Source organism: Podarcis bocagei (assembly GCF_964188305.1).
Source record: "Podarcis bocagei genome assembly, chromosome: 6".
NCBI lineage: Eukaryota > Metazoa > Chordata > Lepidosauria > Squamata > Lacertidae > Podarcis > Podarcis bocagei.
In genome coordinates, this window is record NC_138130.1 from 70,615,202 (window position 1) to 70,631,613 (window position 16,412).

The window sequence follows — 16,412 nt, forward strand, 5'->3', positions numbered from 1 at the left end:
TCTGATTGTTGGCCATGCTGGCTAGAAGAAGAAGAAGAAGAGTTTGGATTTGATATCCCGCCTTTCACTCCCTTTTAAGGAGTCTCAAAGCGGCTAACACTCTCCTTTCCCTTCCTCCCCCACAACAAACACTCTGTGAGGTGAGTGGGGATGAGAGACTTCAGAGAAGTGTGACTGGCCCAAGGTCACCCAGCAGCTGCATGTGGAGGAGCGGAGACGCGAACCCGGTTCCCCAGATTACGAGACTACCGCTCTTAACCACTACACCACACTGGCTCTCAGGACTGATGAAAATTGGAATCCAACAATACTGGGAGAGTCATAGGTTAACCATCCCTGATCCAAGGTGATACTTCCTGCTGGAACAGAGTTAAAGTAGCTATGTAAGCACCAAGTCACACAGCCACCATGTCAGAACAATACATAGTTTCATCTGCACAATAAAATTTAAAAATTAAAATTAAGAGTTCCTGTAGCCATGGAAGTAACCCCACAGATGTAGGGCATCTACACAATTTTAAAGACTATGGAAATGGTATCTGGAAGAAGAGAAGAATGCAGAAACTGAAATAACAAGTAGACATGGAAAGTGGATTAACTGGCCAAGGGAGAGGAGCCAGAAGCTGTGTCTTTGGGGCTGCCAAAAGGGTTAGCTTTAGGCTTCACCAAACACCAGAGGACCCTTGTAGATGTCCTCCTTATGATTATATGAAGATAGTAAGCAACCATAAGAGAAGAAACCTACCTTGCAGAACAGTACTGTCAATCAACGTACCAAATACCAAATTCCATGCTGGAATTTAAAAGGGCAAAATCAGAGCAAAGTTCAGTGCTGCAATTTCAAGAATAATCTCAACACATGAAAACTGATCAGGAGATAAGATGGACAGCAAATGTGAGCAGGAAGTTGTACAGCTGCTAGCAGAACATTTCATCCACATTCACTTAGCAGCAGTGTTTTGTTGTAACGTTAGAGGATTTCCAAAAAATGAATAACCCCGTCATCTCCAGGGAAGATTAAGGAGCTTGCACCGTCCTGAACATCTCTGCATGATGTTTTTGGTTTGTGAGATACATTTAAGTGTTTTTATTTATGCTTCTTGTTTTCAACCATTCATTTCACTGAGCACAGGCCTGGATGAGTATCCTTATATAGTGGGAAATGGTATTTCAAATAGTGGCAGGGGGGAAACTGCAGCAAAGTTTATACCTTAGACTAGAGTCCACCTCATCAGTTGTATGTAGTAAGTCACTGTTATAAGAAAAAAACTGTTCCTTTTCCCCTTATGAGGTATCCAAGAGCCCGTATAGAGTCCTTATGTAGTTTCTCTATTGGTAGGAGAAAATAACAGAAGCCAACCAGAGAATATGGAGAAGCAAAGCAGCTAGTAAGCATAATCTTTATTAAACTGTTGCAACAGGGTTCCCCGCTCACCCAACGCAGGGAGGAGAGGAACCTAGAACATTGGTGTGCAAGCTCTTCTACAGACTTTTGAAATTGCCTACCCCCAAAACATCACAGAAAGAGGTGGTCCCCAGCAGAAATTTGAGTGTGTTGCTTCTCTCCTGTCTGCCAGGATACCTGATAAAGCCTTATCTCAGGGGTGGCCAACTCCGAACAGACTATCTACTCAGAGAGCTAAAAACTGGCAGTGGTCTACCCCCTTTTCGGGGGTTCAGGTCAAAGTTAAGCTTTTTTTAAGGGAGGAAAGCCACATGTTTTAGGGGTTCAGGTCAAAGTTGTTGAGATTTTTTGAGGGGGGAGGAAAGCCCCGTTTTGGGGACGGGGTAAAGGGCTAAAATGTTAAATGTTGAGCTTTTTTTAGGGGAGCCAAAGTTGTTGAGCTTCTTTGGGTGGAGCCAGTGATCTACCATAGATCACGATCTACCTGTTGGACGTTCCTGCCTTATCTGATTGCCTTTTCTAGGGAGCCTGGCCATTCCTTTGAGATGTTAAATAAACCGGTACTGTATATGCATGGGGAATTACAATGCACTGCTGCGCTTATTGCACGAGAGCCACAAAGCAGCACCCTATCTTGATGCAAACACGCAAACCAAATTGGCACAACACACGTACGCACAATAGGAAACAGGCCAGTTCGTCGCTGCTTGTTGTGATGTTTGTCCGGCCACGTTTCTTCCGCGGCTATTCTCTTTCATCTCCCACCGGACATGGGCGCCCACCCCTGACCGGCTTCGCGTGCGCATCCGCCTCGAGAGCTCCCACGCGAGGAGAAAAGCATCACCTCAGGAGCAGCCGCAGGACAAAAATAGCGCCGCTTGTGACCCTTCCCTCCCAGCATGCACCGGGGCAAGGGCTGCTTCGCTCTCGAGCTCGCCCTGGTTCCCCCAGAGCTGCTACTTCGCCACACGACGCGAAAGAACCACCGCCGCGGACGGAAATAACTCTGCCCCGGCCGCCCACTCCGTCTAGCATCGATTTATAGGCTGCGAGGGGGTGTCTCGTGGTATTGTTTTGTTGCCCCCGTTCCTCCCCCCGCCCCTCCCCGTTCCTCCTTTCTACTGGGACGAGAGGACTTCAACGGCTCTCCTCTCCAACCTCCCGGCATGCACCGGGGCTTCCGGCCTGCGCCGGGGGCTCCTCCTCGCGTCAAAATGGCGGCCAAGGCGCCAAATACGATTTTCTGACGGCGGGATTTGAGGCGCTGCGAGGGAAGGTCCGCGGAGGCGGCTGGGCCGCCAGCGCTATGGACGCGCCGGCTTGTATGAAGTCGCTGCTCCTCGCGGCCTCCCAGTACCGGGCTGCGCGGACCCCGCCCAACGCAGCGCTGCTGCAGCGGAGTCTGGAGGTGAGAGCAGCCGAGCGGACCTGAACGGTGTGCGGCTTTCCGTCTCTCGGCTCGGCTGGTCGCGGGTGCCTGGCCGGGAGTTGACAGAAGCGGCTGGGAATGGCCCTTTTTCTTTGGGATTTCTGTTTTTAGGAGTTTTCTCTCGAAAGCAAAACAGCAGCAATAAACAAACAAACAAATCCCGATGCGCACAGCGAAAAAGTGCCTTGCAAATAAAGCGGCCGGGGCAAACTTAACCTGTGCAAACTTAACCTGGCAGTAAGCCCTATTTGGAGATCGTGGGGACCCAAAGTGCAGTTTTCTACATTATTTGAAAAAGAAGTGAGAGGTAGGGGTGGAGATTGGAAGCGAGGAGGGGAAATACACCCCCGTTTGATTTCTACTGGTTCCTTAGCTGGCAGGCATATAACAGGCCTGCTGACAACAAAGGAAGCTGCCATACATACGCAATCATCAGCAAAAACTGCAAGGTTTTTAGCAGGGGCAATTAGAATAAGATATATTATTTGATTATTCATGCAATCCTCCAAAATATATTTTGAATAGTTAAGTTCTTACACTTTATTTTATTGCTATGGCTAGTGGCTGTTGCAAATAAAGATTCTTATGAGTGCATATGCAATCAAGGAATTGTACAGCATGTTTATTTGCAGTGTGTGTTTGTAGTGGTTACTGCAATGTGCGCTGTGTGGCACTGCTGTTAAAACAGGGATGGGGTCCCAGTGGCCCAGGCAAAGCTGAATTCCCACATATGAGGGCTATAATGGCACATCATAAGGAGCATATGATTCTGAAACCCCTTAACTCAGGATCTCATCACGGGTTTTTTCTTTTCTTTATTGCACTTTATTTTATAGCATGCTGTATTCTATGGACTTGGAACGGCTTACGTAATTTCCCCCTAAATGTTAAAAGCCCTGATCTGTGGGATTCACAATCTGAACCTGGTCACACACTGTGGTTGACTATGGAGACTGCTCTGTGTCCTTTCTTTTTCAGAGGTATGGAAGGTGGTTACAGGGAAGAGGACCACCAAATTTATGGAACTTAATCTCTACTGAGGCTCCCTTGGATCGTTCTTAAATAAATCTATACAGGCAACTCCCAATTTACACAGCGGTTATGTTCCAAAGCAGCACACATTTAAGTGAAATTGAATATATTGCATGGTCGAACACATCAAACACGTCTAAGATGGTTGCCTGTATACACTTGTATTAAAAAAGGCATTCAGAATCAACTGATTTGGGAAATTTTGTTTAGGTGCTAGTTCTGATTGCTTTGGCTTTCTGGTTTGTTTATTTTATATTGCTTTACAAACCCCCTTTGGTGTTCAGAAAGGTGGAGGAGATAAATCTTAAATAGGGAACACCAAAATTCATTATTTATCTGAACTACATTTTGCTTAATTGTAACCTTGACCCACTTTGGAAAGTGGGTGCTATGGAAGAAAGTGCTTATCCATGGGCATTTGGCAGTTCTTGTAGCACTGGAGCCTATATTGCCTATTTCCAGTTGGAAGCCACTTGGTTAGTTTTTTTAATTAATTAAAATGCATAGAATAAGTCTGAAAATACTCTTATTGTGGTTAATAAATCTATGTAGAATTTCCACCAGCTCCCCAATTCTGTCTGCATACAGTATTCAAGTTAGAATTCTTGCAGATCTGATAGAATTCAGAGAAAAAACTACCTTTAGCCACTTCTTGAGAGCCTCAATTTTGTAAGCATCTAGGTTGAAGTGTTCTTCTGAGGGTGCATTCACAAGGACACTTTTTTTCAACTGTCATACTTTTGGAAGATGTTGTTAACATGTTATCTAGCTTTGGTGTGTTTATACTACTCGTAGAACTCTTTTTAGAAGTATGGTAAAGACATAACATATAGTAAGTTGTTGTGTATGTATTTGATTATGTACTTATTTCAAAGAATGATCTTTGAAAAGAATGGCTCCACTCTAAATTAAGCCCTGTTAAGTTCTATTGATTCTTGTGAGAGAAAGTTAAGGATACTGTACTGTGTCTTTTCACTTCATTGAAAGTGAGTTCATAGTTCACTTAGCTTTGTGGAAGACTGCTGTGTATTCACTAGAGCTCCAGTATACTTAGGGAGTATTTCGTTCAGTGTTACTTTTTAGCTTCAGTTAGTAGTTACCATATTAAATACATTTTTCCAGGTCATCTCAGGATTGAAGCTGACAAGATTTTTTGCATCGAACCAGATTTTACCAAGTGAATGTCTATGCTGCTTAGTGGAACTCATTGAAGATCCAAATACAAGCCCCCAGTTAACCCTGAATGTGGTAGGCTTGCTCTCTCAACTGGGTAAGCCTTAAATACATTTGAGTTGCATATCCTGAGCTGTTTAATACTTTATAGGTCAAGATACTTCATAATTACAGATAAAGTGTAGTGTAAAACTTATGATTGGCACTTGCATACTTTTGTATATAACTTTCTCAGACATCACCCTAAAATGTAATGTTAGAGTGTTCTGATCGTCATAACCAAAATTTCTTGGCTGGATTTTTTTTAAAAAAATCATTTTTAAAATATTAAATTTATTGCTTTTGTGCAGCTAGCTCATGAATGCAACAACTTAGTTATTGTAAGAAAAGCAGGAATACAAAATCAGTGTCTGGACTTAGTAATGCACTGGATGAGGTCAATAAACTAAAGCACAATCCTAACAAGATGGATGTGGGTGGGTTGTACTTGGAGTCCAGGAAATTGGTATTCACTTACTGTGGATGGGAGCAGGTATACAGGGTGGGAGTACTCCTTGATCCATCATTGTCATTTGATACCTGGAGTGCCTTTTATTACCTATGGCTGGTTCACCACATGTGACAAGATAGCTTTGCCATGCTGATCGCCACTCTGTTAGCCTGGTTGGAGTTCTGTAATGTGTTGGGGAGGCCCTTTTAAGAGTATATGTAAGTGCATAACTCAGCTGCTAGAATTTTGACAGGTTTAGCCAGAGCTATTCATATTGCACCTATTTTGAAAGATCTATATTGATTGCCTATCTGCTTCCAAGTCTAATTAAAGATGCTGATGCTTTACCTTAAAACCTTGTAAGAATTGGAACCCACATTCTGGAGTGCTTCCTTCCATAGCAGCCTCCCCGTGTCTTATCTTCTGGAGAGGCTCTGCTCCAAGTACCCTCTTTAGTAGATGTGTGTTATAGTTCTACAAGGAGAAGGCTCTTTGTTCAATGGTGCCACAACTTTGGAATGGCGTCCTTACGATGGCATGGCTGGCACTGAAATTACAAGCTTTGGTGCTAGCTGAAAACCTTCCTATTTGACCAAGCATTTTAAATTTTAAATGGCCTTTGGAATTGTTCTGTACAGTAGTGCCCCGCAAGACGAATGCCTCGCAAGACGGAAAACTCGCTAGACGAAAGAGTTTTACGTTTTGGAGGTGCTTCGCAAAACAAATCTCCTATGGGTTTGCTTTGCAAGATGAAAATGTCTTGCGAGTTCCTGCGGGTTTCTTTTCCTTTCCCCCCCTTTTTCTAAGCCGCTTATCATCTGATCTGATAAGCCGCTAAAAGCCGCTAATAGCACTAATCCGCTAATCCGTCAATGGGCTTGCTTCGCAAGACGAAAAAACCGCTAGACGAAGAGAATCACAGAACGGATTCTTTTCGTCTTGCGAGGCACCACTGTATTCTATCTTTTATTTTACTTTGTTTTGTTTAATTTGTTATTTTTACATTGTATTTATTAGTTGTATTGAATTAATTCTATCCACACTTTTGTATACTACACAAACTTTTGGTGAATGGTTAAAAAATATTTTTAAATAAATAGAATGGTGATTTGAATGCTGCTGAGTGAGCAGCGATATAGTGTAAAGCTAGAGATATGTCAACATTACTTTATTGCAGATATGCCAGACTTTGGGGAAATATGTTAACTGGCCTTTTGTTTTAAGATGGTAATTTACTTGTTTCCAGTTTGTAAGACTAGATCTATTGAAGCAACTAGCATTTCTTCTTAATTTGCTTAATTAAGTTACTTTATATCCCAGCACATTTCAGGAATATTAAAAAATAGGTTTAAAGACTCTTTATCAAAATATAATTGGCTGTTGGATGAAAATTTTGCTTTATAAACTTTCTGAAATATTTTCTAATTGCCTTTGTTCTTGACACGTTGCTTCTAGTGACTATGTGTGTATGTTTATATTTTAGTTTTAGATAATGAGATCAGAGAAGCCTTGCTGAATACTTACAATTTGTGTAGTGTCCTGGCAGGTGTGATTCATCGAAGTTCTATCAATTCTCTTGATCCAGTATTATTACAGGTAATATAATTTAATGCTTAACACTTCATATAGCGGGAATTATTTTTTGTAAGTAATGTAAAGCTTTAAAATTATTTTTAGCTATGTTTTGCCTTTCTTCCATGGAACTCAAAGCTATGTGCACATGGTTCCTGGGGGGCGGGGGGGGGGTCCTCCCATCCAAGCACACATGAGATCCAAACCTGCTTAGGTGTCCATGCCATCAGACTATAGCTGAAATGCAAATGTAGAAATTTCTAATAAAATGTGGAAAAGTAATGGCATGCCTGCCTTGCTTGATTTAAATAGATTTGTATCCTATAGCCATGGAACAATTATTTCTGCTTCATGTTCTTTTTGGTGTGAAATAATGGGTTAGTCTCATCTTCACTAAAACCAAAACTTGATTGACTAGAGTCAGTGAGAGAAACTGTTTTGGTTTTATTCCACCCCCTCCCCTGGCCAACTACTGGTTTCACATCTGCACTTCAGTGATTAATTCCCCTTGATGATTAATAGTCTTAGGGTGCAATCAGCCAGGATGAGCACCTTAGAGTGAAGCGCTTTTCTGGCTCAGTTAATGTTAAGTCCCCAGCCCCAGCACATAACTTGCTTATCCAAGTGAGCCTAAGCTGGCTGAACCTAGGCCTGTGTAAGTCCCAAAAATGTGTTCTGGGGTGTGGCAGGCGCCTGACCATAGAGTGAGGACTTAGGCTGGATGCTAATCCCATTCAGCTTGGTCATGTGATCTTGCAACTTGGTGTAAAACATTGAAAGGCATGTTTCCCCTTTTCCAGGCTTAAGCTTGCTTCATAACAACTTCTTGTGCATACAATTGAACCCTTAACCCAGTTGCTTTCAACAAGTGTGCCGTGGCACCCTGGGGTGCCTTGAATGATAGTCAGAGGTGGCACGGGCAACATTGGGGTCTGTCCTTCTTTCCTTCCCTCCCTTCTCTGATGTCCTCTTGCATCTCTGCCTCCCAAAGGCTTGTGCGGCTGTATGTTGCAGCAGCCCTGGGTACAAACTCCCCCGGCGAATGGTGCCTCTGGGGTTGGCCATGGGGTGCTGGTTGCAGGAGCTGAGGCAGCCTTGGAATAAGCAAGCAAGTGGGTGAGGGAGGCCCGCCAGCCAGTCCACCCGCCCTTGCAGTTGGACAGACAAGTGGGAGGCCAGGCAGGCACTGTGCTGGCCTTTCTTGTCATTGCTGAGTGCAAGGCCTGCCTGGGAGCTGAGTGTCCAATGCGAAAGGGAAGCCTTTCCAGCATGCAGGCCCGGCAGTGCCTGCTGCTGCCACTGCAGCCTCCCAAGGTAAGGTGCTGGCCTCACGTTCACCTTTGGACAGTATTTGTTGATCCCCTTAGGCTGAGGGCACCCTCTTCCCAGGCCCCTGGTAGGTGGCATGAGGAGGTACCTCTCTTTGGGGTTGGAGCGGGCAGCTCAGAGACCAGGAGCGGCTGCCTGGAGGACTCCCAAGGAGAGAGGAGAGGAGGCTAAGGGAACACTTCACAAGGGAGAGTATTCAAAAAAGGGTGAGAGGCTGCTAGCTCTGCAGGGAGGGGTGACATAACTGGGCTCCTGAGTCCCACGGGGTGCCACAGAAAGAATGCAGATGGTCAAGGGAGCTGTGGACTCAAAAACTTTGAAAACCTCTGCCTTAACCTACTAATTAGTTGTATAAACTGAATTTTTAGAAGACTATTAATCATCAAGGAGAAATGATTTTAATAGTTTTGAAATAGTATATTGTCTAGTTCCTAATCTGAAAATGGAATGCAGTGGCTCTAATACAGATAAATACTTTCCTAATATCTAGAACCTCAAGAAGTTATATCTTTTAGTTGTATCATAATTTGTTTTTTCCCTCCTCAAGAGTATTCAACTGCTGCAGAAATTGACCTACAATGCAAGAGTATTCCATGGCAGTACTAATATTGATGACTTAATTTCATTTCTTATACACCATATGTAAGTACCTCATAGGATTAAATCTTTATCTCAGTAAGGCTACAGTTGTATACTTGCTCATCTTGGAGTAAATCCTGCTGAGCTGTTTTCAGGGAGGTAGTTAAGGCATTGGGACAGCAAGAGAAAGGGCAGGTGCATTTTAAGGAACAGAAGACTGTTAGACTGAGGATAATAGAACAGGACGACCAAAGATTTTCCAGCAGAGGTATATTCATAGAATTGTAGAGTTGGAAGGGACCACGAGGGTCAAATAGTCCAACCCCCTGTAACGCAGGAAACATTTGCCCAACATGGGGCGCACATCCACAACTCTGAGATTAAAAGTCTCATGCTCTACCAACTGAGTTAGGAGATGGGAAGATGGAACAGAGGTAGTGTTGGTGGGTAGAGCTGAACTTGCAATAAGCAAGTGAAGAGAGATGAAACTCCCTGCCCTCCTCTCCACTTCCCAGGTGGTTTCATAGAATCATAAAATCATAGAATCTTAGAGTTGGAAGGGACCTAAGGGTCATCTACTCCAACCCCCTGCAATGCAGGAATCTCAGCTAAAGCATCCATGACAGACAACCATCCCACCTCTGCTCAAAAACCTCCAAGGAAGGAGAGTCCTATTCAGATATTTGCCATACCACTTCTGTTTAGTTTCAGAGGAGAGTTTAATTGGCCACCTTCATGTCAGTCTCTAAAATGCACTAAAATAAGAGTAGCATATGGGGAAGAAGACATATAACTTTTGTTTTCAGTAAAATTAATAAAGCTAATTACACTTGGGTTTTCATTCTCTTTAGTGGCTTCTCTTCTGCAAGAAGTGTTAAGTCCTACCATTAAAGTCATTATGACACCAGCAGCTGTATGTGGGTGGGCAAACTGATAAGTGTTTTGAACGGCTTATGCTGCAATCCTGTATACACTAACCTTGGAGTATGTCCTGTTAAATTCAGTGGAGCTTACTTTTGTAGGATTGCACTCTGTGCATAATTATAAAGTGAGCAGCACATAGTTTTATTAATGATAGGTATAAGCATACAGCAATTCCAATGCAGTGATTTACTTGTGTTCTGCATGTGGGATCGTTCTACTGATTTGGATAACAAAGTGAAAGTTGCTCTGAGGGGATAACGGTTAAATTGAAGGAATCAGTTTTATAAGAAACGAAGTATGGAATTCTAATAAACATGTTAACAAAGCAGATTGCTTTATTATGGGCTTTTATTTTAGTCAGTCTACAGAAGACGAGTTAACAATACCATGCCTAGGACTTATGGCAAATCTGTGTCGACACAATCTATCCATTCAAGCACATATTAAGTCATTGGTAAGAAACTTTCTTTATTGAAATCTTTTTGAAGGGGAGTCTAATCATTTGAGCGTGTGAAACATTAGCACTTTAAGTGAGCAAGTGGGAGTTGATTCTTTCTCTTGATCTTATAGAGCAGATGAGCACAACCATTATCTCCAAAGAACATGGAAGAAATTAGAATTTCAAGAAATGGCTTGGTTAATCTGGGGAAATTTCCTTCTGTATTTACATATTTAGCAGAGGTGGTAAAGACATTTCCTGTGTACCTTCAAAACTACAGGACTATCGTCTCATGCTAATGAGCCCAGAGAAAATGATTACACTAATGTAATGCAGAAAAGAAGTCGAGAATGAGGACTTTCCACAGCACTTGGATATGACTCCTCTTGCTTTTGATTATTTTAACAAACACTAGATCTAATTTTGGCCAAGTTCATCGGTAAAGGTCTTTTATATGGATTTCATGTTTCCTCATTTTTTTCTCTCCCTTTAGCTATGCTAATATTTCTGAAATCCAAATCCTCAAAAATTACACTTCACTTCTCAGTGAACACCAACATTTTGCAGTCTTTCACAAATGTGTATGAATCTCATTGATTTCAGTGGAAATTTGCATATAAATAACTTCAGAGATGAAGTGTAAACTTTTATTTTCTTGAGTTGGCCATCCTGGATCTCTACTGTCCTTCACACTCTAAAGGTTTCTAAACATATTTCCAAAGTAACATTAAAATAAAACATTAATGCATTATCAGTTCCTGTGGATATTGGTGAAATGACATGTACATTCCATGGGAAAGCAATCTTTTAATTAATCTAGTGAAATGGTAAGGAATAGAATATATTGACTTAGGCAGCAACAGGTTACACTCGAATGCAACTTTTTCTAGGAATGTTTTTTCTTGTCTTTGTACTAGACAAATGTGAAGAGTTTCTATCGTACTCTGATCAGTTTCTTGGCCCACAGTAGTCTAACAATGGTTGTATTCGCACTTTCAATATTGTCAAGTCTTACATTAAATGAAGAAGTTGGAGAAAAGGTAAGGATGTGTTCTTTTCTTCTTCTTTTAAAGAAATAGCTTTTACTTCAGGCATGTTAATCTTGCCGATAATAATATTTGTGGCAGGATGTGGAATTACACCAGCAACCTGTGCAAATCAAGTAATGCAGGCCTGTTGTACTAACTATGCATATCTTTTATCATCCAATTGAATCATATTTATTGATGTCATATTTCAGGTTTATAGGTTTGCATTGATATAGCTGGGTGTGTGATGGTTCATTATTGTAAATCAGAGCTCTTTGTTTAGCTTTTCCATTCCAGAAATATTCATCAGACTTTCCAGTTGATATTCAACATTCTTGTCAATGGTGATGGAACACTAACAAGAAAGTACTCTGTTGATCTTCTCATGGATCTTCTGAAAAATCCCAAGATTGCAGTTTATCTTACCAAGTATGTCTTCAAAATAAGCCTACCTACAAATATTCTTTTCGGGGCTCTCTGTTATCGTTCCTTAATTTGTGTGTCCATTTTTGCACGTTTTTCTGTCCTAAGCTCTGTAATCATGTGGCTTTAAAGGTGACAGAAGCTGAGTTTTCTACTTCAGTCTTCCCTGTAGCCCTTTGTGCATAACTATGGTGAGAAGACTGGGATTATAGCCATCCCAATGTAAGGCAAGAGGCAGGCTGGACTTGTCTCTTGAGCACTTTTACCTGTGGTGCTTCTAAATGTCAAAGTACAGTAAAAGATGATGATGACCACTGTTTCATTCAGCACCATTTTAGAAGATGTATTCCCTTCTGTTTGTGAAACAGGCCTGCGGAGTGGACATTTTCAATAATCATACCCTTAGATGTCATTTCTCCCCCCTGCTGCAACTGAGAAAGAGCTGTAGATTATCCAGCTGCCTGACATTTTTGGTGTTAGCATCCATTTTATTCCCAGGAAGATGTGTCAATAAATATCTTTATTCCCTTGCACCAGAATATAATTTTCTATCACTCGTGCCCATTCAACACATGTGGAATGTGCTTAGCTTTGCCTACATTGTTATCACCTGCTAGATCTGAAATTTCACCATATTGGAATCAACAGAAAATGAAATTATTCTCCTTTTCTTATTTGCAGTCAGTTCCTATAATGCTGTAATCAACAGCAGGTCTCCAGCTGTATTCCAAGAGCTGCAGAATCTAATTTTCAGAATAGATATTTGAAACATGTATGGCTTTCTAAATGGAAAGCAAATAGGTCCTCAGTATTCACACAGGCATGTTTTGCCGAGAGAGAAGTTCCAATTGACTCCTCTCCCATAGTGTTTCTATTCAAGTGGTTCTTACCAGAGCATTGAAATTTTAAGAAGTGGTGTCTGCATTTGTTTGCTTCCCCCACCCCATTCCCCACCCCTTTTTCCTTTTGTATGACATCTTTCTGTTTGTAAGCCTGTAGGCAGGGAGACCTTGTTTTTATTGATCTTATGTAAGTCTTTGGCCGAAGAGCAAGATAAAAATGCTTAAATGACATCTGTGCATAGAACTGTCATATTTGCATTAGGTTTTATGTCTTGCTTAATTGTTGTTGTTGTTGTTTAGTCGTTTAGTCGTGTCCGACTCTTCGTGACCCCATGGACCAGAGCACGCCAGGCACTTCTGTCCTCCACTGCCTCCCGCAGTTTGATCAAACTCATGCTGGTAGCTTCAAGAACACCATCCAACCATCTCATTCTCTGTCGTCCCCTTCTCCTTGTGCCCTCCATCTTTCCCAACATCAGGGTCTTTTCCAGGGAGTCTTCTCTTCTCATGAGGTGGCCAAAGTATTGGAGCCTCAGCTTCACGATCTGTCCTTCCAGTGTGCGCTCAGGGCTGATTTCCTTCAGAATGGAGAGGTTTGATCTTCTTGCAGTCCATGGGACTCTCAAGAGTCTCCTCCAGCACCATAATTCAAAAGCATCAATTCTTCGGCGATCAGCCTTCTTTATGGTCCAGCTCTCACTTCCATACATCACTACTGGGAAAACCATGGCTTTTACTATACGGACCTTTGTTGGCAAGGTGATGTCTCTGCTTTTTAAGATGTTGTCTAGGTTTGCCATCGCCTTTCTCCCAAGGAGCAGGCGTCTTTTAATTTCGTGACTGCTGTCACCATCTGCACTGATCATGGAGCCCAAGAAAGTAAAATCTCTCACTGCCTCCATTTCTTCCCCTTCTATTTGCAAGGAGGTGATGGGCCCAGTGGCCATGATCTTCGTTTTTTTGATGTTGAGCTTCAGACCATATTTTGCGCTCTCCTCTTTCACCCTCATTAAAAGGTTCTTTAATTCCTCTTCACTTTCTGCCATCAAGGTTGTGTCATCTGCATATCTGAGGTTGTTGATATTTCTTCCGGCAATCTTAATTCCGGCTTGGGATTCATCCAGCCCAGCCTTTCGCATGATGAGTTCTGCATATAAGTTAAATAAGCAGGGAGACAATATACAGCCTTGCCGTACTCCTTTCCCAATTTGGAACCAATCAGTTGTTCCATATCCAGTTCTAACTGTAGCTTCTTGTCCCACATAGAGATTTCTCAGGAGACAGATGAGGTGATCAGGCACTCCCATTTTTTTAAGAACTTGCCATAGTTTGCTGTGGTCAACACAGTCAAAGGCTTTTGCATAGTCAATGAAGCAGAAGTAGATGTCTTTCTGGAACTCTCTAGCTTTCTCCATAATCCAGCGCATGTTTGCAATTTGGTCTCTGGTTCCTCTGCCTCTTCTAAATCCAGCTTGCACTTCTGGGAGTTCTCGGTCCACATACTGCTTGAGCCTTCCTTGTAGAATTTTAAGCATAACCTTGCTAGCGTGTGAAATGAGTGCAATTGTGCGGTAGTTGGAGCATTCTTTGGCACTGCCTTTCTTTGGGATTGGGATGTAGACTGATCTTCTCCAATCCTCTGGCCACTGCTGAGTTTTCCAAACTTGCTGGCATATTGAGTGTAGCACCTTAACAGCATCATCTTTTAAAATTTTAAACAGTTCAGCTGGAATACCATCACTTCCACTGGCCTTGTTATTTGCAGTGCTTTCTAAGGCCCATTTGACTTCACTCTCCAGGATGTCTGGCTCAAGGTCAGCAACCACACTACCTGGGGTGTACGAGACATCCATATCTTTCTGGTATAATTCCTCTGTGTATTCTTGCCACCTCTTCTTGATGTCTTCTGCTTCAGTTAGGTCTTTACCACTTTTGTCCTTTATTATGGTAATCTTTGTACGAAATGTTCCTTTCATATTTCCGATTTTCTTGAACAGATCTCTGGTTCTTCCCATTCTGTTGCTTTCCTCTATTTCTTTGCATTGCTCGTTTAAGAAGGCCTTCTTGTCTCTCCTTGCTATTCTTTGGAAATCTGCATTCAATTTCTTGTATCTTTCATTATCTCCCTCGCATTTTGCTTGCCTTCTCTCCCCCGCTATTTGTAAGGCCTCGTTGGACAGCCACTTTGCTTTCTTGCATTTCTTTTTCATTGGGATGGTTTTAGTTGCTGCCTCCTGTATAATGTTGCGAGCCTCCACCCATAGTTCTTCAGGCACTCTGTCCAGCAAATCTAAATCCTTAAACCTGTTCCTCACTTCCACTGTGTATTCATAAGGGATTTGGTTTAGATTGTATCTTACCTGTCCAGTGGCTTTTCCTACTTTCTTCAGTTTAAGCTTGAATTTTGCTATAAGAAGCTGATGATCTGAGCCACAGTCAGCTCCAGGTCTTGTTTTTGCTGACTGTATAGAGCTTCTCCATCTTTGGCTGCAGAGAATATAATCAATCTGATTTCGATGTTGCCCATCTGGGGATGTCCATGTGTAGAGTCGTCTCTTGTGTTGTTGGAAAAGCGTGTTTGTGATGACCAACTTGTTCTCTTGGCAGAACTCTATTAGCCTTTGCCCTGCTTCGTTTTGATCTCCAAGGCCAAACTTGCCAGTTGTTCCTTTTATCTCTTGATTCCCTACTTTAGCATTCCAATCACCTATAATGAGCAGAACATCCTTCTTTGGTGTCACTTCTATAAGGTCTTGTAAGTCTTCATAGAATTGGTCAATTTCAGTTTCTTCAGCACCAGTAGTTGGTGCATACACTTGGATTACTGTGATGTTAAAAGGTCTGCCTTGGATTCGTATCGAGATCATTCTATCATTTTTGAGACTGCATCCCAGTACAGCTTTCGCCACTCTTTTGTTGACTATGAGGGCCACTCCATTTCTTTTACGGGTTTCTTGCCCACAGTAGTAGATATGATAGTCATCCGAACTGAATTCGCCCATTCCCGTCCATTTTAGCTCACTGATGCCCAGGATGTCAATATTTATTCTCGCCATCTCATTTTTGACCACATCCAACTTACCCAGGTTCATGGTTCTTACATTCCAGGTTCCTATGCAATATTTTTCTTTACAGCATTGGACTTTCCTTTCGCTTCCATGCATATCCGCAACTGAGCGTCCTTTCGGCTTTGGCCCAGCCGCTTCATCAGCTCTGGATCTACTTGTACTTGTCCTCCGCTCTTCCCCAGTAGCATGTTGGACACCTTCCGACCTGAGGGGCTCATCTTCCAGTGTCATAACTTTTATATGCCTGTTGTCTTTGTCCATGGAGTTTTCTTGGCAGGGATACTGGAGTGGCTTGCCGGTTCCTACTCCAGGTGGATCACGTTTGGTCAAAACTCTCCACTATGACCTGTTCATCTTGGGTGCCCTGCTCGGCATCGTTCATAGCTTCTCTGAGTTCTTCAAGCCCCTTCGCCACGGCAAGGCAGTGATCCATGAAGGGTCTTGCTTAATTAGAATTGCCTTAACAACATGTAAGAATTTGAACTTTATTTTATGTGCTGTGAATTAGACATTGGGATTGACACCCAGACTCAAAAACACTTGTTTGATAATATTGATTTATAGCGTTGATATGCTGTGTTTGAGCTATTTTTACTCTTTTAGTTGGTATATTAGCCCTTGTAGCCAGTCTTTCCTAGCACCACTTACTGTGACTCTTTGACATTCTTCAATAGTTAAA

At 42.3% G+C, this 16,412-nt stretch overlaps 2 protein-coding genes across 5 annotated transcripts in view; one reads left to right on the plus strand and one right to left on the minus strand.

The window, feature by feature from the left end:
* LOC308589696 (uncharacterized protein) overlaps nt 1-2,211 on the minus strand; it is a gene marked incomplete at its 5' end in the record, with an annotated part of 45,847 nt that extends 43,636 nt beyond the window's left edge. For 3 of the 4 annotated variants that reach the window (XM_081199117.1, XM_081199116.1, XM_081199118.1), the window contains 2 exons: nt 746-793; nt 2,085-2,211. In XM_081199117.1, the coding sequence (XP_081055243.1) occupies nt 746-793; nt 2,085-2,211 (175 nt within the window). Of the gene's footprint in view, nt 1-745; nt 794-1,210; nt 1,330-2,084 lie in introns of those variants that run through there. The other variant, XR_014009417.1, reaches the window with a different exon arrangement.
* Nucleotides 2,212-2,356: 145 nt separating this feature from the next.
* Nucleotides 2,357-16,412, plus strand: part of CIP2A (cellular inhibitor of PP2A) — a 32,749-nt gene continuing 18,693 nt past the window's right edge. The window contains exons 1-7 of the mRNA XM_081198963.1: nt 2,357-2,813; nt 4,989-5,136; nt 7,013-7,125; nt 8,978-9,072; nt 10,291-10,387; nt 11,290-11,412; nt 11,684-11,829. Of these exons, the coding sequence (XP_081055089.1) occupies nt 2,712-2,813; nt 4,989-5,136; nt 7,013-7,125; nt 8,978-9,072; nt 10,291-10,387; nt 11,290-11,412; nt 11,684-11,829 (824 nt within the window). The 5' untranslated portion in view covers nt 2,357-2,711. The remainder of the gene's footprint in view (nt 2,814-4,988; nt 5,137-7,012; nt 7,126-8,977; nt 9,073-10,290; nt 10,388-11,289; nt 11,413-11,683; nt 11,830-16,412) is intronic.